Source organism: Ailuropoda melanoleuca, chromosome 20, assembly GCF_002007445.2.
Source record: "Ailuropoda melanoleuca isolate Jingjing chromosome 20, ASM200744v2, whole genome shotgun sequence".
Lineage (NCBI taxonomy): Eukaryota > Metazoa > Chordata > Mammalia > Carnivora > Ursidae > Ailuropoda > Ailuropoda melanoleuca.
The window spans coordinates 2381460-2403058 of record NC_048237.1 but is presented as its reverse complement, the minus strand read 5'-3'; the positions used below and the strand labels follow the sequence as shown (position 1 = coordinate 2403058).

Here is a 21599-nt window from a genome sequence, read left to right as displayed (position 1 = left end):
GGCTCGTGTGCTCGCGGGGGGCGCCCCGCGGCCGCCGGCGGCCAATCCGGGAGGGCGTCCGGGGAGGGGCGGGGCCTGCCGGCTCGGGCGCCGCGAGTCCTCCTTTTTGCACACACACGAATACAAAGAGCCATACGACCTTCGGGTATCCTTTTTCCATTTTTTCCCTCCTTAATCTTGTGTGTGTTTTCAAAATTTTTAAAAATAGAGATCTGTGGCAGTGCTGGGGTGAGGAAACTGTTGCTAAGGGGAATTTGCGCTTTCCCCCATTTCTTTTTCTGTCTCTCTTCCTCTTTCTTTTTCCTGGTCAAGGTTTTAAATATACCAAGAAGTTGAGAAGCAGGATGGCCGTGTACAACTATTTCCAGCCAAATTTATAGAGATTTTTTTTCTTTTTGTTATCACATTGTAAGAACTGGTAAATTTTTATGGCCGAGGTATTTAAAAAATTTAGCCGCTTGGGGAGTATAGATTTCTTTTTTCTTTTTTTCTTTTTCTTTCTTCTTCTTTTTTTTTTTTTAGGCGGGGCGAAGGGATAATGTAAATTTCTGCCACGGGCAACGTCAAGGGCAACGTCGAAAGAAGCGGAGACTTGAGAGACTCCCTCACAAAGCTGTTTGCGTGCGTTTTACACACCCTCCCCCAGAACCAAAACCAAGTGGCTTGAATGTGGCAATTGTCCAAGGCCAATAGGTTAAAAATGTTTGGATATTATAATTGAGACACTCATCTCCCCGGGGAGGAGGGCAAAACCCTTCTTACAAATGTGTCTTACATTTTCATGAAGACATTGTGTGTTTGTGTTTGTGTGTGTGTGTGTTTTGAAGCAAATGATTTCATAAAGATTTATCTTGGGGTTTTGTGCTTTGTGTATATGAACAGTATGTGTATATGTGCCATATCAGATTCTGTTTTCAAAAGAGATTTCCTTTGATTTTATGTGTGCAAAGTGGCCCTTATTAGGATGTGATTTTTTTTTTCTGTTGTGTTCCCAGATGTGATCCAAACAGGATTTCGTGTGCAAATTAGAGCTTGGAAGAAATCCTATGCTTAGCATATTTAGGCACTTTCATTTTATGTGCATTTACTGTATTTTTCTACTCCTCTAAAGTCTCAGATTAGTGAATAATTAAATAATTGCCAGGGAGTGTATAGTCCATGTGGCAAATGAGGGTAGGCAATTTATTGAATCTGTGGTTCAAAGCCTTCTTTACTGACTGTTTTGCCTTAAGTGGTTTTGCTTTTTATTGTCTCATGTTCTTAAATGTACAGCTGTGTATATTTTGGCCTTTATGTGTGGTTTGGTTGGTGTGTTCAGAAGGGAAGTTTTCTCTTGGCTTTTTGACAAAGTGGTCGTTTGTAGGTTGGGATTTGTTCGAAAAGCTCCACAGCTGGCAAAGTGTCAGGAAAATAATCCAGTCAAGTCCAATTCTCAAAAACCGTTCATGGTGGTTGTGATGGGGGAGGGGCGAAGAGGAGGCAAAGGTAAATAAGACATAGGAGGGGGATAAGAAATGCATTGTGGTTATCGTGTTGCATTTTTGGATTGAGAAGCCTTCTCCCCAGGTCTAAGAGTCACAGAGAAAAGGGTAAGAATCAGAGGACAAACCAAGCACAGAGCAAAGCCTCCTGTTACGTGAGCCATAGTCTCACTTCATTCTGTCACTGAACCACTGTCTCCTGTTAGGCGTCATACTGAAAATATATTCAAATCTGTATTCACAGATTGGGGAGTGAAAGCATAGGAAGTATATGGGGCGATGAGGGAGAAACTGGAACGTCACCAGTGAAATAGCAACCAGGATATAAAAAAGGACCTACTGTAGAGTTCAAATTTAATTACAACAAAGCCTCTGTAGGATGATGGTAATACATTTCCATTCCTCAGCCAGCGCCCTACTGTTTCAAGTAGTACTTAGGACGCCTAAACAACAGCTTTAAAATTGTCCAGGTCTTGAAATTCACTGTAATGGAAGTGGCCCTATGTGGGCTCTCCGAGCTTCTTACCTGTACCGAGTGTATTTTTATTTCCTAACAATGCAAGTCAGATCAGGACTTAATAAAATACTATCTCAAATGTGGATCATTCCACAAGTTGAGACCTGCATGCATATCTTTGAAATCTAGTCACGTTCCAATGACTTTGTGATGGCAGCTTTGCTGGGAATTTTTAATGAAGTTTTGTTCTAATTCTTTTCCCCATCACTGCAGGCCGTAGCTTTTTAGCTTCTTGGGAGAGAAGGCTCGTCGTCCCAGGGAGGTACACAACCCAAGCCTCTGACTTGCTTTTTACAAGGAACCTAGGCTCATGTCCAGTGTCCTTGATTTGAGTCCCACGAACATATGGTTGGCTTGGCCTTCCTACCAAAGCACAGCTAAACTCGGTTGACTGTGGGACTCGCGGGGCTCCTAGAGATGAAAACTTTGAACTAAAGGGGAACTGCCAGCTTGCTAGTGGTATCTAAAAGATCCGTAACCAAGGCCGACAGGAATTAAAAGCCTTCCACCACCAAATGTATGAGACCTATTTGTGGCATTGAATTTATAATCGCGTACACGCAGCTTTGTAAGCAACAAAGAACAAACCCGTGTAAACAAAACAAAACAAGCTAAAGATGGCGCCTGACGGCCTTGAAAAAGCCTCGTAGTCGTGTCCCTCCCTGAAGTGGCCCCTCCCCTCCCTGGCTCGTTGAGTGATTGTGGATTGTAGCCAATAACCACCCTGGTCCTGCCCCCCATCGTCCAATCGCCAGTCACCGGGAGCCAGAGGACGGGAGGGGCGGTGCCTCCCCGCGTGCGCGCGCTGGCGGGGTACACGGGCCGGCGCCGCGGTCTTCATCTCCAGGCTGCGCGCTCGTGTTGGCGCCGCTGAGTCAGCTGGAGCGGCAGCACCGGGCACACGCGGTGGAACACCCGTGACGGAACACCTGTAGGGCTGTCAGAGCCCGACCGCAGCGGGAAGTTCCCGGCGGCTCTCAGCCCAAGTCCGCAGAGCTTTTGTGGCCACAGAGTCTACCCACGGTGACCCGGCGAGATCCCTGACCGCGCCTCGGGCCACGGTGCCGTTTGCCGCTACACCCCTTTCCCCGGAACCCCCAGGGGCACTCTCTGCGGTGGGGCTCACGGGGGAGTCGCCCTGACCCGAGGGCAGTCAGTGCTCGAGCTCTGTTCTCCCAGTGTCGGAAATGGTTCTACTGTCCCTGGTGCCCACCTTGTCATCTTTGACTAATATTTAATCAACTAACATTTACCGAGGGCTCGCAGAGCGCATGATGTAGCTCTAGGAGCTAGCTTTTCATTTTTCAGTTGATCTAGAAATGCAGGACTTGTCCTTTATGTCAGGCACATTTCTATGAAGATCTTAAAACCGAGAATTTAATCTTAACAAGTTGCACTTTTAACAAATGTAAATAAAAAAGACTGCTACAAAACTCTTAAACCACTATGCAAGTATACTTGGAATCTTCGGATTAGTGGAGTCTTTCCTTAGAATCTCATTCTCCCTTTAGGTCCACATCTCTCTTTTTCTCTCTTTTTTTTAACCCCCGAAAATGAGGTCTTAGATTTTCTCTGTGCAGATCAGTAGATGGTTCGATCTTTCAAAACGTAGGAAAATAATATTTTCTGATGTTTGCTTACCTGCTCTGGTGTGGTAAAGGGGCTCTTTTTTGATAGAAACAGGTGAGCCATATTGCACCTTCAAGTGGAGGAGCAGGGCTGACCAGCACGGTTGGAGCTTTAAGTGGCCATTTTCCTTTCTTTATTTCTTAAAATGAAAATTATGGTATGAATTGCTGTGCTTTCAGTAATCGCATTTAAGGAAGTCCATTGCTAGCTTGACCCTGAATGAGTCAAGGGCCCATTACAAAGACATATATCATCAGAGTGATACCATATCATACACATCTATTAAATAGTGAGGAAACTTTTATTTTTCATAGTTTGGAGGTGAACTCAGTCATGCAGAAAATTCAAACTCAGAATGGGTTGAAAGCAAGCAAGGGAGCTGCCAGGAGGATGATATATTTAGTTCTAACACAAATACATGTGACTTGGGAGAAAAGGTGTAGTTAAGATTATGGACAGTCTCACCCTGAACTGTCGGAAGAAGATGACTTTTCTTTCTTTTCTATCTAAATATTTATGAAGAAAATATAAAAATTACCGAAAAGTACATTTTCTGGCCCCTTTCACATGTGTTAAAATTAGACCAACACTGAATGAACCCCAAACATATATTTTATGCAAACTTAAGTTTGACAGCTGCTGTCACTTTGTATTGGCAACTCGTCAAAAGATTAGAGATCTTTTTTTAATACTCAATTCTAAAAGTTGATAGCATTTTGCAAAAGGCTTACATAGTATTCTCTGGTGGTCAACCTTAGTTTATTCCTTTTTTTTTTTCCTTTCCGGAATGAAAATATGAATTCTTGGCTTGAAAATAAATTAGCAATCTGAAATCGCAAAAGTTGATCTTATTAAAATGTTTAGTAATGGTGGTTTATACGCTGCCCAGATTAATTTACTATAGTTAACCATTGTTTTGCCAGATATTCCATGGATTGCTTCATGGGTTATTGAATTAAAGTTCTACATTACAGAAGTAAAATAAGGATGTCAGAATAAAGTTTATGCACCTTAATAATGTTGGCAGGGTTAAATGGGCTCTAGAACCATGAGCCAGTGTTGGAAAAAAGCAAGAATAATTAATTGTGTTAGTTTGAGAGCATTAGAAAACGATTTAACAGGTTGTAACAACAGATAATGCAGCACTTTTTATAATAAAGTTCTATTATCAATTTGGATTATTCATAGTGAGGAAAATCTTCCTCTAAGTAAAAAAGAGTGTATCTCTTTGTCTTCCTCTCTCCACCTCAATCTTTGCTCTGTATTCATTTTTTCTTCTCTGCAGTTTCAGGAAAGAGTTACCCTTCCTTCCTTCTCACATTGGGAGGATCCATCCTAGAAGAAAACTTAAATTCTTTTCTAATATCTTCATCATTTACTTTCTCACAGCTTTCTTTTTCCTTTCTTTCTTTCTTTCCTTCTTTCTTTCTTTCTTTCTTTCTTTCTTTCTTTCTTTCTTTCTTTCTTTCTTTCTTCTTCTTTTTGTCTATCTTTCTTTCAAGTCTTGTTCTTATTCTCCTTTTTTTTAAGTAGGCTGCACATGGGGCTTGAGCTCATGACCCTGAGATCAAGAGTCACATGCTCTACTGACTGAGCCAGCCAGGTACCCTTGGTAGATCTATTTTTAATTTTTTGAGGAACCTTCATACTGTTTTCCAGAGTGGCTGCACCAGTTTCCATTCCCAACAACAGTGCACAGGGTTCCTTTTTCTCCACATCCTTGCCAACACTTGTTGTGTCTTGTGTTTTTGATTTAACCATTCTGAGAGGTGTGAGATGATAGCTCACTGTGGTTTTGATTCGCATTTCCCTGGTGATGAGTGATGTTGAGTATCTTTTCATGTGTCTCTTGGCCATCCGCATGGCCATCTGCTTTGGAGAAATGTCTCTTCATGTCTTCTGCCCATATATAAATTGGATTGTTTGGGGTTTTTTGTGTTGAGTCGTATAAGTTCTTTATATTTTAGATAACTTTATTGGATATGTCATTTGCAAATATCTTCTCCCATTCAGTAGGTTGTCTTAGTTCTGTTGACTATTTCCTTTGCTGTACAGAAGTTTTTTGTTTTGATGTAGTCCCAATAGTTTTGTTGTTGTTTGTTTGTTTGTTTTTTAGAGAGGGAGAGGGGGGAGGGGCAACGGGAAAGAGAATTTTAAGCAGGCTCTACGCCTAGTGCAAAGCCTATGTTTGGTTCAGTCTCACGATCCTGAGATCATGACCTGAGCCAAAATCAAGAGTCGGACGCTTAACTGACTGAGCCACTCAGGCACTCCCCAATAGTTTATTTTTGCTTTGGTTTCCCTTGCCTCAGGAGATATATCTAGAAAAATGTTGCTGTGGCTAATGTCACAGAAATCACTGACCTTTTTCTTTCTGCTTTGTAAATACAGTAAAGCTCTAGAACCTCTTCTGACTTCCTTGTTATTTCCTTCCTTCCTTTCGTAACTAAACTCTAGAAGACTTGACTTCATGTCTCATTTGCATTTTCTCTGCATCAATTCCTCTTTCATCTACTGCATAGTATTACTTTCACTGAAAAATCACTTCTCTGGTCATGACCAATGACCATCACAGACAAATAAATTGTATTTCCTTAATTTTCATCTTTTTTAGCCATTCTGCTGCACCTGTCACAGTTGATTAGAGCCACGTTCTTGAAATTCTTTCTACTTTGGCTTTCATAACACTCCTTTTCTCCCACCTCGCTGACCATTCTTCTCTTTTAATGAAGCCTCTTGCACAGATTGGCTGTAAGCGCTGTCCTTGGCCTTTGCATTTCACACTTTCTCCTTTCTCCTTGGAGAGTGCATTCACTTTCTCAGGTTCAACTACAACCCTCCTGCTAAAGATTCGAAATCTGCATTCCAGCTCTGACCTTTCTCTTGGCATTTTTTTTTTTTTTTGTCTTAGTTGCCATCAGGACATCCATTTAAAGATGTTGCTATCAGTCTGAAATTTAACTTGTTAAGTACACACATCTGGGGCTCTTGACTGGCTCAGTTGGTAGAGCATGTGACTCTTGATCTCAGGGTGGTGAGTTTGAGCCCCAAGTTAGTCCTAGAGCTCACTAAAAAATAATAAATAAATACCTATATACATACACATCTTCTTTAATATGATGGTGCCTCCTCTCAACGTCCTCATTTCCTTTTTTTTTTAATTAATTAATTTATTTGAGAGAGAGGTTGTGTGGGTGGGAGAGAGGGAGAGGGAGAGAATCTAAGGCGACTTCCCCACTGAGCACAGAACCTGATGTGGGGGCGATCCCACAACCCATGAGATCATGACCTGAGCCAAAACCAAGAGTCAGGCTACCAACCAACTGAGCCACCCAGGTGTCCCTCAACGTCCTCATTTCTCTCATTCTGTCAGTGGTACCATCTTTTGACCCTCGGGTTGATAATCTTGAAGTTGTCTTTAGCCAACATTTCTGTTCCCTATATTTATTAAATAAAGAAATATTATCAGGTCTTCCTTCAGGATGTTGAACCTTCATATCCACAACCCTCATTCTCAACTCACTTCAGGATTGAAGAGTCTCCTAATAATCTCTAACTCTTCCACTTTAGCTATCTAAGACAGGCGTCAGCAAACTGGAGCCCATAGGCTAAGTCTGGCCTGCCATCTGTTTTTATATGGCCCATGAGCTAGGAGTGGCTTTTATATTTTTTAATGTAAGTGTTAAATATACTATCTTTTGACATTTCTGTGTCCATCAATAAAGTTTTATTGGAACACAGTCGTGCTCATTGTTTATGTATTGTCCGTGGCTGCTTTGTGCTGCAATGGCAGAGCTGAGTAGTTGTGACAGCAACCACATGACTTGCAAAGCCAAAACGACTTACTGTCTGGTCCTTTACCTGAAAAGGTTTGCTGACCCCTACTCTAAGAGTTTCATTACCATGTTTTTCAAAGTCCTGTGTCAGCTTTCCATACCTTTGCTCTGACCTCACACATGTACGTGGAAATCCTTGTAATGTTGGTTTTTTCCTCTCATCTCCCGTGCCTTCTTCCCACCCTCCCAGTTCCTTTTATACGTTGCCCAAGGCTCACTTGGACTTTTTTCTTCTGTAAGACCCCTTTCTCATATGATTTTGTTCCGTTGATCTTTACATTATTTTGAACTATCTCCTCAAGAATTTTTGTCTGCACCATATTTTTAGGCACTTGTGTGTATTTTTGCTTTGTTCTTTAGACATTCCATTCTCACATGTGCTGCAAACTCATTCCATGTAGGGACTTTGTCTTCCCTTCATTTGAGTACTTGTGGCAATCCGTTTTGGTGACTCATCCTTCAGCATGGCCTTGCATACAGAGAATTTTTAGAAACTTTTTTTTTCAACTTTTTTTTTCCTCTAATGGGGATGTATGTAGCTAATGAAATTTGTGTTTTGTTCTGTTTTTTTAATCCAATTTATCCAGCATTTAAGTTGTTATCTGGTTAGTAAATATTATAATGTGAAAGATTCCTTTATTTCCTGCTGACTTTCCTTTCTTTCCTTGTCCTTTCATTTCAATGTCTTAGAGCTTAAGTGGATACAGGAGCCAGGAAAATTAAGTCAGCAGGAATGTCCACAGAAACCAAATAAGAGTTATTTGAATACCCATTCTGCTACACTGCACTCTACCAGGTTTATATAGACAGCTTAATTAAAAACAACAACAACAACACACCGATTGTTGCTCTGAATGTGACATTCTAAAATGGACATAGTTAGGGGCACCTGACTGGCTCAGTCGGTTAAGCGTCTGACCCTTGACTTCAGCTCAGGTCATGATCTCAGTGTTGTGAGATTGAGTCGGGCTCTGTGCTGGACATGGAGCCTGCTTAAGGTTCTCTCCCTCTCTCTCTGCCGCTCCGCCCTCTAAAAAACGATAATAATTAAAAGTAAATAAATAGGGGCGCCTGGGTGGCACAGCGGTTAAGCGTCTGCCTTCGGCTCAGGGCGTGATCCTGGCGTTATGGGATTGAGCCCCACGTCAGGCTCCTCCACTAGGAGCCTGCTTCTTCCTCTCCCACTCCCCCTGCTTGTGTTCCCTCTCTCGCTGGCTGTCTCTATCTCTGTCGAATAAATAAATAAAATCTTTAAAAAAAAAAAAGTAAATAAATAAAATAGACGTACATAGTTAGGGTGGTTTTTTTTTTTTAAGATTTTATTTATTTATTTATTTATTTATTTATTTATTTATTTATTTGAGAGAGCATGAGTCGGGGAAAGGGGCAGAGAGAGAGGGAAAAACAGACTCCTTGCTGAGCAGGGAGCCCCACGTGGGGTTTGATCCCAGTACCCTGGGATCATGACCTGAGCCCAAGGCAGATGCTTCACTGACTGAGCCACCCAGGTGCCCCAGACATAGTTAGGTTAATACACAAAGTAGAAAAGTAGAAAGAAATTGAGGAACAAAATTATAGAGATGGTAGAATCATGATTTGGATTGGGGAGGGGCCGAGGGAGAGGGAGAGAGAGAATCTTAAGCAGGCTCCACACCCAGCACAGAGCCCAGTGTGGGGCTCAGTCTTGCAACCCTGAGATCATGACCTGAACCGAAATCAAGAGTCAGACTCTTAACTGACTGAGCCATTCAGGCACCCTGAATCATTATTTTTTTATGTCAACACAAATATGAAAATATATTTATCATTAAAAGCTAGCAGAGTTGTATATTATCCCCAGTCTAAAGCCAGTTCATAAGAGTAAATTGCAAATACTCTGCTTTCTCAATTACCTTTCTGATGTACATCAGAGAAGCTTTTATATGTATACTTGCATCTTTGTAGACTTGAGTTTATTGTTTCTTAGAAATTTGTTGTTAAGGGGCGCCTGGGTGGCACAGCGGTTAAGTGTCTGCCTCCGGCTCAGGGCATGATCCCGGCGTTGTGGGATCGAGCCCCACATCAGGCTCCTCTGCTATGAGCCTGCTTCTTCCTCTCCCTCTCCCCCTGCTTGTGTTCCCTCTCTCGCTGGCTGTCTCTATCTCTGTCGAATAAATAAATAAAATCTTAAAAAAAAAAAAAAGAAATTTGTTGTTAAATTTAGGGGGAAAATCTCCCAAGTTCCATTTCAAGCCATTGCATTTTTTCAAGATTGGGAAATCAGGATGGGGGTCCAGGATGGGAACACGGAATATTTTAGGAATAATCTTAATATCATCCAGCTGCTATTTGTGAAGCACTGAGCGTGTGCCAGCATTCTGTAGGTGCCTTACATATATTATGTATGTATAATCATCACAAAAACATTCCAAGTAGGCAGAGACGAGAGCACTGGCGCTCAGAAAAAGGAATCATTTTTCCAAGTTCACACAGCTGTTAAGTAGTGCATACAGCAGGATGAGAACCATATGTGTGTGTATACACACACACACACACACATTTATTTATTTATTTATTTATTTATTTATTTATTTATTTTTTTACTTCCAGTTCAGTGCTGTTTTGGAATGATGACTTGGGAAAGACCAATCAAGGGGAAGGGCTCAAGGCAGGCACAGCACTGGCAGGGATTAAGGCCTCTTGCAAGAAAGAGTAAGTGTTTGGGGCAAGAACATAGCCCTTGTCAATTTGGTACCAGAAGGGGTACCCACCCAGTGTGCCAACCTGATGCATCTTAGTTTCTTTCTTTTTCTTTTCTTTTTTTTTTTTAAGATTTTATTTATTTATTTGTCAGAGAGACAGCAAGCACACAAGCAGGGGGAGATGCAGAGGCAAAGGGAGAAGCAGCCTCCCCGCTGATGCAGGACTCCATCCCAGGACCCTGGGATCATGACCTGAGCCGAAGGCAGACGCTCAACCAACTGAGCCGCTCAGGTGTCCCTGCGTCTTAGTTTCTGATTTTACAAATATTGAGCCCAATTGGCAACCATCTGTATCTTCTACATAACTGTCTTTTTCTCATAATAGCCATGTTTCAGGTTAAACTCCTTGCATGATGTTGGTTAAAAACCCTGCAAGAACAGTGAAGGCCCTTATTCAGGAAGGGAAAGGATATATAAATGATTCACCCATAAACTGACACAGAACTTGCTTAGTGCTTTCCTCTAACCTTTAGTTTTAGGTTAAGCTGTGCCTTCCAGTGACTCTAATGACAGAGAAGCTGCAAATGGATTTGAGTGAAGTCCTTACAAGTGAATACCTGGCACAGAAAACGTTTTTTTGATATAAAAGGTGGAAAGAGCAAATCAAAGAGTATTCTTTAATAACCAAATGTAATTAAAATGCATTGTCAGATTTACATTTTAGTACCTCAGAGGCATTGATTATTACCTGTTTCTGAAATGAGATTGCTGATTCAAAAAAAAAAAAGCCCCCAAATCTCAATATATAGAAAATTCTCTTACCCGCCTCCTCTTTTTTTTAATTGTGGTGTTATGATATAATTTACAGGGTAAGATGGAAATGGATCTCTTGCGGAAACTGTAAACATACTTAAGATTCTGTCACTTAGGAAGCTTCAGGCAGAAGGATTCTTTTTTCTATAATCAAGTATTTAGCAAAGACAACATGAAGCTCCTTGGACAGTTCTCAGTCGTACAATCCAACCCTCCCATACCTTTTTTCTTTTCCTCCTAGAGTAGTTTCGTTGCTTACTTAGGGTGATTCGAAAGTGAGGCAGTTTGGTTTATCATCCATATTCTGGTTTCCTCCTGAATGGGGCTGGTCCTGTGGGCAAAGTGGCAGCGCTGAGCTCTTTAGACAGGCCTTTTGAGCTTTGCCCCTCCCTCAAGGAGCTTGAGATGTGGAGATGAGGGGCCTCAGAGGTCCTTGGGGCTACCAGCTGTAGGATTCAGAGCAGCTGGATTCCTTTTCAGAGGCTGGAGGCTCAGATGCACAACTGTGAGAGCCAGGGGGCTGTGTGGCCCTGGGTCACTGCAGCTTGATTCTCTGATCCAGCTTTCCCCTTCCTTTCCCTGCCCCACCCCCAAGCGGCAGTGATACAATAGTGTGAGGTTGGTGACATGTTGAGGGCTGTCGGTATATTCCTTACTTAGGAGTCTTACTCTGAATGCATCTGTAAGAAAATTATAGAGAGGGTAGAATCGTGATTCTTTATGTCAACAAAAAGTGGTTATCAGTTAAAAAAAATAAACACTAGATTGAAAGTAGCAATAACTGGATTCTGCTGTCTCCCTCTGACCTTGAAAAAGATCTATAACTCGTCTGCATGTCTCTTCGGTGGACCTGGGGTAATATGTGTTTCCTAGAGCTTCTGTGTGGTTGAGATAACCTGCAGGAAGTGTTCTGAACTCCTTAAGGAATGATGTCAAGGAGACAAAAGGCAATGACTGTTATTACCGCAAAGATAGTGAGGAGGCAAAGACATATATGCATTTTCTTCCTTAATCTTCTCATCTTTCCAGATGCTTGTGGGTCCTTTTGAGTCCCCCCCTCTGTTCCTTAGGTTGGCGTGGCCGGGGGGGGGGGGTGTTCCATGCTTGGGTGCAGGAAGAATGCCTTCTACCCCCTGACACTGTGTTCAACAGGAAGGCCTGTAGGCAGCACCCTTTGGGTCAGTGGTGAGTGGGACCCCCAGCGCGCTGTGCTAGGAGAGCCCGGGGTCTGCAGATAGAAGAAGGCATCTCTCTTCTGCAGACAGAGGACAGGCAGCCATGGATCGGGTGCTCCTTCACAGCTTGCCTACTCCTCCTTCACACAGCCCACCGCCTGCTGCCCAGGCTCCTCTGGTCACCCTCCATGACACAGGAAAGTGAATCCAAAGAGGCCAGTTCTTCCTACCCGCCTCGAGTTGGGCAGACTGGGGACACCTCTGGGAGCAGCCCGGCAGCGTGAGCGCCGTTGTTCCCGCTGCCCTCCGCCATGTCCTTCAGTGCCACCATCCTCTTCTCCCCTCCCGGTGGCAGCGAGGCCAGATGCTGCTGCTGTGCCTGCAAGAGCGAGACGAGTGCGAGCAGCGCGGGCTCCCAGGGCGGGCACCCTCCTGCCAGCACCCCCATCACGGTGACCGGCCATGGCCTGGCCGTTCAGAGTTCAGAGCAGCTCCTGCACATCATCTACCAGCGGGTGGAGAAGGCCGTGGGCCTGGCCGAGGCCGCCCTGGGGCTGGCCCGGGCCAACAACCAACTGCTGAAACGCCTGCAGGAGGAGGTGGGTGAGCTGCGGCAAGGGAAAGCCTCGGCCCCCGATGAAGATGGGGACAGCCGGGCGCACGGCTCCCCGCCCCCGGAGCCGGGGCCTCTCAAGGAGAGCCCGGGGGAGGCCTGCAAGGCGGCGGCCGCGGCGGAGGAGGAGTGTGACAGCGTGGGCAGCGGCATGCAGGTGGTGATCGAGGAGCTGTGGCAGGTGGGAGCCGCCTCGGCCGTGGGGCCCGGGCCCTTGGGCTTCCCGGCGGCGCAGAGGGACGCGCGGCTCCCGGGCTGCGCCCTGACGGCCAGCGACGCGGCCCCGCTGCTCAATCCCGTGAGTATGGCCGCAGAGCGGGCGGCGGTGGCGCGGGGTGGCTCCCGGGGGCTTTTCCTGGCCCGTCCCTCTGCCTTCTCCCTCCCTCTGGATTCTTCCCAGCCTTCAGCCTTGCTTTTGGTGTTCTGGTTCGGACAGAGGACGGCACGAGGCGTCCTGTGCCGGCAGGGCCGGGCAGCCCTCGCCTGCTTTCCGCTAAACGGCAGTGGCCCGAGTGCATCTCTGGCGCGCGGGGTGCTGGCCGCGCCCTCCCCTGGCTCTCAGGGGCCCGGGTGCCCCCTCCTCCTGCACAGCTGGCTCCGCTGCTCCCCGGGCTCTGCCTCTCCTGGCGAGGAGGCCTGCCGTGCACAGACGGCTCATTCATATTTTATCACGGGCCCTCTGCTTGCCAAGAGGAATTCAGTACAGATACAGAGATGGGAATGGGGCGGGGGGGGGGGCGGGGAAAGGCAGAGGTGCAGAGAGAGGGAGAGCCAGAGAGGGACAGAGGGAGGGATAGGGAGAGGACAAAGGGAACGGAAAGACAGGTATAGGGAGGGAAGAAGGCAGGTGGAGATGAAGGGTTGAGGAAGGAGGAAAAGTGAAAAGAGCATAGAGGAAAAGTGAATCTAAATGGAAAGAGACTTTTGGCGCGCAAGAGAACGTGGGAGAGGGTGGGAAGGCAGTACAAGGAAGGGAAAAACGTAAGGCCAAGAAGTGGACAGCTGGGAGTTCCTGGGAAGGGAGAGACAGGTTGGGAGAGCGAGGAAAGCAAGCGTGCATATTTTGTGAGCAGGAAAAGACACAGAAGTACGCTGTGCTATTTCAGTTTCTTTCCTGCTCAGGGCCATCTGAGCAGGAAAACCCTGGCTGAGTGTAGTAAAAACTGCCGAGTGTGGTACATGGAAGTACAAGAAGGAGATGGAGCAACTAGGGAGATCACAGGGATGGGAAAGTAACAGATGTGTCACCACTTGAGAGACAGTGGGAGGTCTGTCAGCTCTCCTCCCCCATGCTCCCCCCCTGCCCTCTCTTTCCTCCTCCCGCACACACAACAAGGCCCAGACACCCAGGAAAGAGAAAAGGAGCAGAACACACAGGGGAGATGGGAGGGAAGAAACTCCCAGCCCATCTGCTAGATCTGAGACATGAATGTGTAAGCCCCCTGTCCCCCTCCAGTGTCACGCTGCAGCTGGTCACTGCTCCCTGAAGGCCTAGCCATGCGGTGGGTGGTGGCCACTGCCCACCTGCCCCACTCTGCCCAGCCAGGACTCCGGGGGTTGGGGCAGAGGGTTTGGGGCTGCAGGGAGGTGGGAGGAGGCAGGGGGTACCAGGTACCAGGCCAGGCAGTGCCCTGAGCTTTGGTTCTGTCAGGCAGGGAAGGCTTCCAAGCCGACAGGATGGAATTAGATTTCACAGCGTAGAAAGCAGCTCACAGGTCTATAAATCTCAGCCTCCTCCCCCGCTTCTTTCTGTGTTTTTTTTACCCCCACTTTCACTGTTTTGTTTTCTTGGCTGCAGAAATCCCCCCTCCTTTCTTCCCTCTCTCTCCTTCCTCCCTCCTTCCTTTCCCTGCTCTGTATGTCCTTGAGTGAGGGCACAGGCAGCAAGCGGATGTCAGGACAGTGACAGTCAGATGTGGCCAGGGCGGGGATCAAGGTGAGGGCACAGACAGGTCCTGCGAAGGGATTGGAGGGGGGTAGGGGGGGTAGAGGCTGCGAGGGCCAGCCTCTCTAGAAATTTCTGACTTTATATCTCCCTTCTTTGCTCCCATTTTTCTCCTGTTTCTCCTGTTTGTTGTTATCATTTTATTTTCTTGTTCCTTCTCTTGCTTGGTGTTCCTTTCTTATCATCACTTCCTCCCCCAATCCCTTTTAGACAAAATACTTGCCTGGCTACGGTTCTCATACCCAAGAGCAAATCATAGATGATTCCTCACAAATAGAGCATCAGAAACAAGCCTTGTCCTTGTAATCAGTCCTATTGGTAACGATTCAACCCAAGAAGCCCTGTATATCCAAGAAATATTTGCCAACACTCCCGTAGGAGTCCCAGAGAAACAAGCTATTGACCGTTAAAGACTGTGCTGGATTCCCCCTGCTTTCCACTCTCTGTTCGCTATCCTTGGCCAAGGAATGATGGTTGACCAGGTTCCCCCAAGCCCAGATGGCTAATAGGCTATTCTTTTTTATGTCCTTAGCTGGTGGATGATTATGTGGCCTCTGAGGGTGCGGTACAGCGGGTGCTGGTCCCTGCTTATGCCAAGCAGCTCTCACCCGCCACACAACTGGCTATCCAGCGGGCCACCTCAGAGACAGGGCCAGAAAATGGAAGCAAGCTGCCACCACCCCGTCCCGAGGACATGCTCAGTGCTGCTGCTGCGCTGGATGGTGCCTTGGAAGAGTCAGGCCCCGGGGGAGCAGGGGAGCTGAGACACTCTCTAGGGTTTACCGCTTCCCCATGCAGGACCAGAGGGAGTGGGCAGAAGAACTCCAGGCGCAAGCGGGATCTGGTACTCTCCGTGAGTGAGCTCAATTCTATACATTTTTCTTCAGTCTGGAGAGAGAAGTGAAGAATGAAGTGTGGGTTGATTTTAAACTTCCCATATTGAATGAATGGTATCCTGAATCCTACTGGAGTGGGAGGGGCAAGAAGGAGACAGATGGGTCCATAGCCCAAGGGATAGGCAGACCCTCTGCTAATTGGGGACCTTTATAAAGGCTTTTCCAAATAGATTGAAATCCTCTGTTTAAAGAGAAGGGAATTAGATCACATCTTCTCCCGGTGAGCTAATAGTCCTAACGGGAAGATCTTTAAGGGATCGAGCAGACTGACCACTGAAGGGTGGCACTGGAAACGGCCTGCAGATTACCAGTGGTTCAGGGCCCCTTGGCAGGATGGCCAGGGTATGCTGAGGCGGTCCTAAACCGCAAAGGCGCAGAGCGCCCCAGACACTCAGCTCAATTTTGGAGGTTTGGCGAGCCTAGGGGTCCTAAGAGCCCTTGGCAGGGAAGGTACTGGGCTGAACCAGTTCTGCCTGATCCTTGGGATGGCGTGGAGCCCCAGGAGCATCCCTGCACACCCTCCAGTGTACAGGGCAGCCGCCAACGATGATTCTACCTAAAACGTCCAGCGTGCCAGGGTTGAGAAATCCTGCTCTAGGGTGACCTTCGTCCTTTGGATCACCTCTGTGTCCTCAAACATCCTTCCAATAACCATGGGGGGTGTTCTTGACCTAGATTCTGTTCATAGGAGCTGTAAGGCATTTCCCTTCTCTGGCTCATAGCTGATAGAGTCACTGGAGGGTTCTGGATAGGAGGGGAGCTCACCATTCACACCCACCTGAAATCTGGTCACAGTCTAGCCCTTTTCCTCTTGTCACAGTCTTAGTAAAGGTTGAAGCCCACCAGGTACGGTGAGTACCTCCTTCATCTTTACTGAAGATTCTTCTTTCATTACTTCTTGCTTCTTTTTCCCTTTTCTAAGGGCTCCTGACTCTTACCCTCCCTTTCATTTGATTTGTTTTTACATCGAGGGGTTCTTTCCTTCCTTGGGAAGGAAGACAGCATTCATAATCAGAATCAACTGGTTTCTAACCTTCATTTTAAATTTTGGTTATGTTCAGGGATAGCTCACTTAATCAAGAATAGGGAATGGGTTTAATTTTTCTGTCACAAACTTCTGGCCCAAGAGGGCCACTCTTGCTTCCAGTGACAGAAATGGAGGCATATACCTAGAAATGCATCACAAGGGATTTCCCAAAACTTCATAGTGTTTAAATCATGAATAACTACGTGATAATTACAATTTGCATAAAAATGGGACTTCTGACCGCTCCTGGTTCTTCTGCCTACCTCCTCCTGCCGGAGGTCTGGGGCTGAGGCTTGGCTGCTGCCTGCCCTTTGGAGAGCCTGGTGGAACTCAGGACCTAACAGGAGGGCAGTGTGCTCACCCCTCCTGCTGTCTGTTGCAGTGCTTGGAAAGGCCCTGGAAGCCCAGCCAGGGAATTTTGCTGCCTATCACAGAGGAAGGTTTCAAATGTTCTTGTGCCAGACGGTGGCTTCAACGGAGAGGGTTAGATGCAGGCCTTCAGTCTTCCAGCCTTTAGTTCTGTAAAGGAATCAGAGAGGCGTCCCTCCAGTCTGCTCGGTCCTCTGTGGATTGCTGCTAGGGATCCAAAAGGACCAAAGGGGAACCACTCACTTCTTGGAATGCGGGAGATCCTAGCCACCCCTTGGGGAAATGTATTTATTTTTAGCTCACCCAGGAGGTAGGTGAGCCAGCAGCCTTTACAGTCTTAACACTTACTACTGTCTTAGAGTATTTTCCCTTTCCGCTTCAAGGCTGGTTTGATTTTTATCAGCCGATCTCTTACAAGCCACTTGAATTGGAAGCTGTGCAACTCCTTTTTTTTCTTTCTTCCTTTCCTTTCCTTTTCTTTCTTTCTTCCTTTCTCTTTCTTTCTTTCTTTCTTTCTTTCTTTCTTTCTTTCTTTCTTTCTTTCTCTCTTTTTTTTCAACACTTTCATATTCTTTCTGAAGCCTTCACCCATCCTTTGTGATTCCTGAAGTTAGGACTTCTAAGAGGTAAAATAACTGTATCAAATACGAAGCTAATTTAATAACATTCCTCTTTATAGAGTGGAGACCCTAACCATAAAAAATTGACAGTACTTTCCTAAACTGATATGGTCAGTCAGTCAGAGGCAGAAGGGTAAATTGGGGATTTCTCAACTAAAGCAGAAACCCGGAGATCAGGATATGAGTCTGTCGGTTTGGGGCTGTGAATTTCCAAGGGCTGAGGGAGCTTGGGATGAAAATACCATCAGAAACACCAAAACTAAATTTAATCAGAAGAAATGTAAAATCCTGCATCAAAGTTGAAAAAACAAAACAAAACAGTTGCAGAATGGCAGAGATAGTAATCCATGTGAAAAGCGGACTCGAGTTGACTGTAAGCTCACTAGGAATGGAAAGTGTGACCTTAGGAATAGGGGTGGGGTTGCTAAGAAAGTTAATACCATCTTGGGTTTCATTCCTAGAAGTGTAGAGTGCCACTCGGCAAAGTAGTGCTCCCTTTGGCCAGGTCTCCACTGATGGATTAGATTCAGTTCCCACTGCCACGTTGTCCAAGCGACACTGGCCAGCCAGAGAGCCTGATGGTTTCGAGAGGCATCTGTCTGGACACTGTGTCATGAGGAATGGCTGAAGGACTTGGGGCTATTTAGACCAGATAGAAGACCTGGGGAGTACATGAGAGATTTCAAAGATTTTAGGTGCTGTTAGGGGCAAAACTGGCCAGATTTTGGAGTCTAAGGCAAAACTTTTTAACAATCAGACATGTTCAACAGTAAAAAAAGCTGACTTGAAAGAGTAGTGAGAACCCATTCTTAAAGGTATGTAAGCAAAGCTGAAAGCCTGTTGAATGATGTGAAAGGGAGGTTGGGTGATAGCGTCTCCAAGGTCCTTTGCATTTCACATTTCTGTTATTTTAGGTTTGTGTTTTTCAGACCATGGTGTGTGTCCCCTTGAGATTTGTGGTAATGTGCAAAGGAATATACTTAGGGCATTCTCCTGGGTCATCAATTTTACTAGAAGATTAAGAAGACATTTTTAAAAATTTTATTTTATTTAAATTCAATTAATTAACCTATAGTGTAGTATTAGTTTCAGAGGTAGAGTTCAGTGATTCATCAGTTGTATATAAACACAGTGCTCATTATAAGAAGACATTTTTAGATTAAAAGAAATACAGATACATTGTAAAGAAAACTTTAAAATTTACAAGAATAGAGGCCCTCAAGAAAAGTCCACTTGCAGTAGTCCTGGTGTATATTTGCTCTCTCCTGGCTATTAGGAAGGAATATGTTTGTGAAAATGTCTGAGACCTTTTGCCCTTCTTATTTCCCAGAAAATTAAGTAAGACCAGGGATGATCCTGGAGTCTGCATACAAGTTAAATGATAAGGACCACAAAAGGGAGGACATTCGAATTACTGACTTAGATAGGCTCTCTGGCTAAGAAGGGTCATCAACAGATATGGTGCCCAGACTATGGGAAGGATTCAGGCAGAAAACCCCATAGGGACAATGCCTAGGGATCAGAGGAGGGTTTCATCACATCCACTCCTGGTTTGAATCTGTATTTGTTTTTTTCCCCTTAGAAATTGGTCCACAATGTGCATAACCACATCACCAATGACAAGAGATTCAATGGGTCTGAAAGGTATGATCTTCTTGAGGGAAAAGAATCACAAGGTACTCTGCCAACAAGAGGGAAGTAGATGGCTGTTCCAATATAACAATGAGGCGAAGGCTTTGCCCTCACCATTGCCCCTTGCATCCTGTCCATGGCCATGGGGGAGTTTACCACAAAGTTGATTTGTGCCAGGAATCTCTGTCTGACTTTTAAAATGCTGACTGCCTTGTTCACGATCTTCTTTGTGGCAGCATCAAGTCCTCTTGGAATATTTCAGTAGTGAAGTTCCTTCTGGAAAAGCTCAAGCAGGAGCTGGTGACCAGTCCCCACAATTACACTGATAAGGAGCTGAAAGGTGAGAAAAACTGAATTAACTCCCATCTCATCCTTTTTCCACTGGCTGTTCTTGGTCAGAGAAGAGGCATAATGGAGATGATTTAGGTGGTTTTGAAAATAGTGGACTTGAAAATTTTTTTTGGCTATTCTCACATCTTCACAGGATTGTTTCTTTTTCTTTTTTCTTTTCTTTCTTTCTTTCTTTCTTTGAGAGAGAGAGAGATTGAGCGGGGTGTGGGGGGAGAGAATCCCAAACAGACTCTGTGCTGAGCATGGAGCCCAACACGGCTTGATCCCAGGACCGCGAGAGCACGACCCAAGGCGAAATCAAGTCGGAAGGTCAACCAACTGAGCAACCCAGGCGCCCCAGGATTGCTTCTAATTGCCTTTTTATTCCCCTATCCTGCTTGAAATGAAAATGGGAGAAGGAAAGGGCTAACACCAGCAGGCATGATGTTTCCAGCAGGGCCTGAATCTAGGGTGTTAGGAAAAGGAAGTCAGAATCCAGGCCTGCCCTTTTGTCCCTAAATATTACATCCTGGGTTTTCTACTTTCCTTACTTTTCTATTATTTGCCCATAGCTAACCCTGAAGCATTAAGAAAGCTTCTGCTGAAAAAGCACTGGTAATCCATTACCAGCAGAGTAGAATGGGAATGGGTTTAATTGAGCCCGGGTCCAGGGAGGGAGCTACAGAAGCTCAGACTTGTTGTGTGCCAGTGGGAGAAATGGGGGAGTCAGTGTTAGACAGGGAGGTGGGCAGAGAGAGCCAAACCAAAGAGGAGTAAATAGATGCTGATGGGTCTGTGAGAAAGCCCACTGTCTAGACTGAGTCTCACCCTCCCAGCCAGTAGTGTTAGGGCAGAAAAAAACGGCTAAGGACCTGCTCTCTGCCCCCTCCCTTCTCCCTCTTCGCCAGGAGCCTGTGTAGCCTACTTCCTCACTAAGAGGCGCGAGTACCGCAACTCCCTCAACCCCTTTAAAGGCCTGAAGGAAAAAGAGGAGAAGAAGCTTCGAAGTCGCAGATACCGGGTAGGTTTCTAGGCCTTCCTTTCAAGGTGCTAAACACTAAACCCTACTAAGCCGCAGTGGGAAGGGCCAGGGGACGTGGCATCTGAGAATAGGGCTGAGAGCCAGGAATGTTGGCAGATAGAGGAGGGGGGGAGCCGGTTCTAAGATGACTTGGGGGCTAAGTTCTCTCAGACACAGATTTTACACGGCCTTCTTCCTACGAGAACCCTCTCCCCAAATCTAACCCATAGTTTGTTTCTCTTCCTGTCTCTGCCCTGGGCTCCTACTTCAGCTTTTTGCCAACCGATCCAGCATCATGAGGCATTTTGGACCTGAGGACCAACGCCTGTGGAAGGATGTGACAGAAGAGCTGATGTCAGATGAAGAGGACAGTCTTAATGAGCCAGGTGTCTGGGTGGCCCGGCCTCCCCGGTTCCGGGCCCAGCGCCTCACGGAGCTCTGCTACCACCTGGATGCCAACTCTAAACATGGTACTAAAGCCAACCGTGTGTATGGGCCTCCCTCAGACCGATTACCTTCTGCTGAGGCCCAGCTCCTTCCACCAGAACTTTATAATCCTAATTTCCAAGAAGAGGAAGATGAGGGAGGTGATGAGAATGGACCTGTCTCCCCATCTTTTGACCGACCCCACAAAACCTGCTGTCCTGACTTGAACTCATTCATTGAAATCAAGGTGGAAAAGGATGAATGAAATCTATAACCAAGAGTAACTCTGGCATCTGCCACTTCCCATGTCCCAGGAATGGGTGGCCATGGAGCTTTCCCGAATGACAAGATGTCCTCTGCAGTCTGAGAAAGCAAATCTGTCTCTCGTCTTACCACAGCCCCCACTGGAAGTACAAGCTGGCAGCTGTGGTGGGATAAAGAGGCTTACCTAGGAGGGGGACCTCCCCACTCCCTGTGAATGGCAAGCCAGAAAATGCTTATTTCTAAGCACAAGTAGTGCCTCAGGGAGCCTGGGCTGAGAAAAGGAGGAGGATGGGTCTAAGAAACATGAGGCCTTCTTGACATATG

The 21599-nt window shown here is 45.9% G+C and overlaps 1 protein-coding gene across 15 annotated transcripts; it reads left to right on the top strand.

Annotated features, from left to right (window-relative positions):
• The first annotated feature begins 53 nt into the window (after positions 1–53).
• On the top strand, positions 54–21599 carry C20H14orf93 (chromosome 20 C14orf93 homolog). 15 transcript variants are annotated; one of them, XM_034648335.1, is made up of 8 exons: positions 99–145; positions 523–621; positions 12283–13043; positions 15223–15543; positions 19185–19246; positions 19471–19574; positions 20473–20585; positions 20857–21599. In XM_034648335.1, the coding sequence occupies exons 3-8, from the start codon at positions 12444–12446 to the stop codon at positions 21274–21276; spliced, it is 1620 nt and encodes a 539-aa protein (XP_034504226.1). In that variant the 5' UTR covers positions 99–145; positions 523–621; positions 12283–12443; the 3' UTR covers positions 21277–21599. The 15 variants fall into 15 exon arrangements, with proteins under 15 accessions (XP_034504215.1, XP_034504223.1, XP_034504226.1 ...); XM_034648331.1 differs by having other exon boundaries at positions 12219–13043; XM_034648326.1 differs by having other exon boundaries at positions 12110–13043.

Excerpts from the sequence above, each read along its gene's own strand:
- C20H14orf93 (XM_034648324.1), top strand. The coding sequence starts at position 12,444 with ATGTCCTTCAGTGCCACCATCCTCTTCTCCCCTCCCGGTGGCAGCGAG. Across the intron at positions 19,575-20,472 it reads CACTGATAAGGAGCTGAAAG|GAGCCTGTGTAGCCTACTTC; the intron begins GTGAGAAAAACT and ends CCTCTTCGCCAG. Across the intron at positions 20,586-20,856 it reads TTCGAAGTCGCAGATACCGG|CTTTTTGCCAACCGATCCAG; the intron begins GTAGGTTTCTAG and ends CTCCTACTTCAG.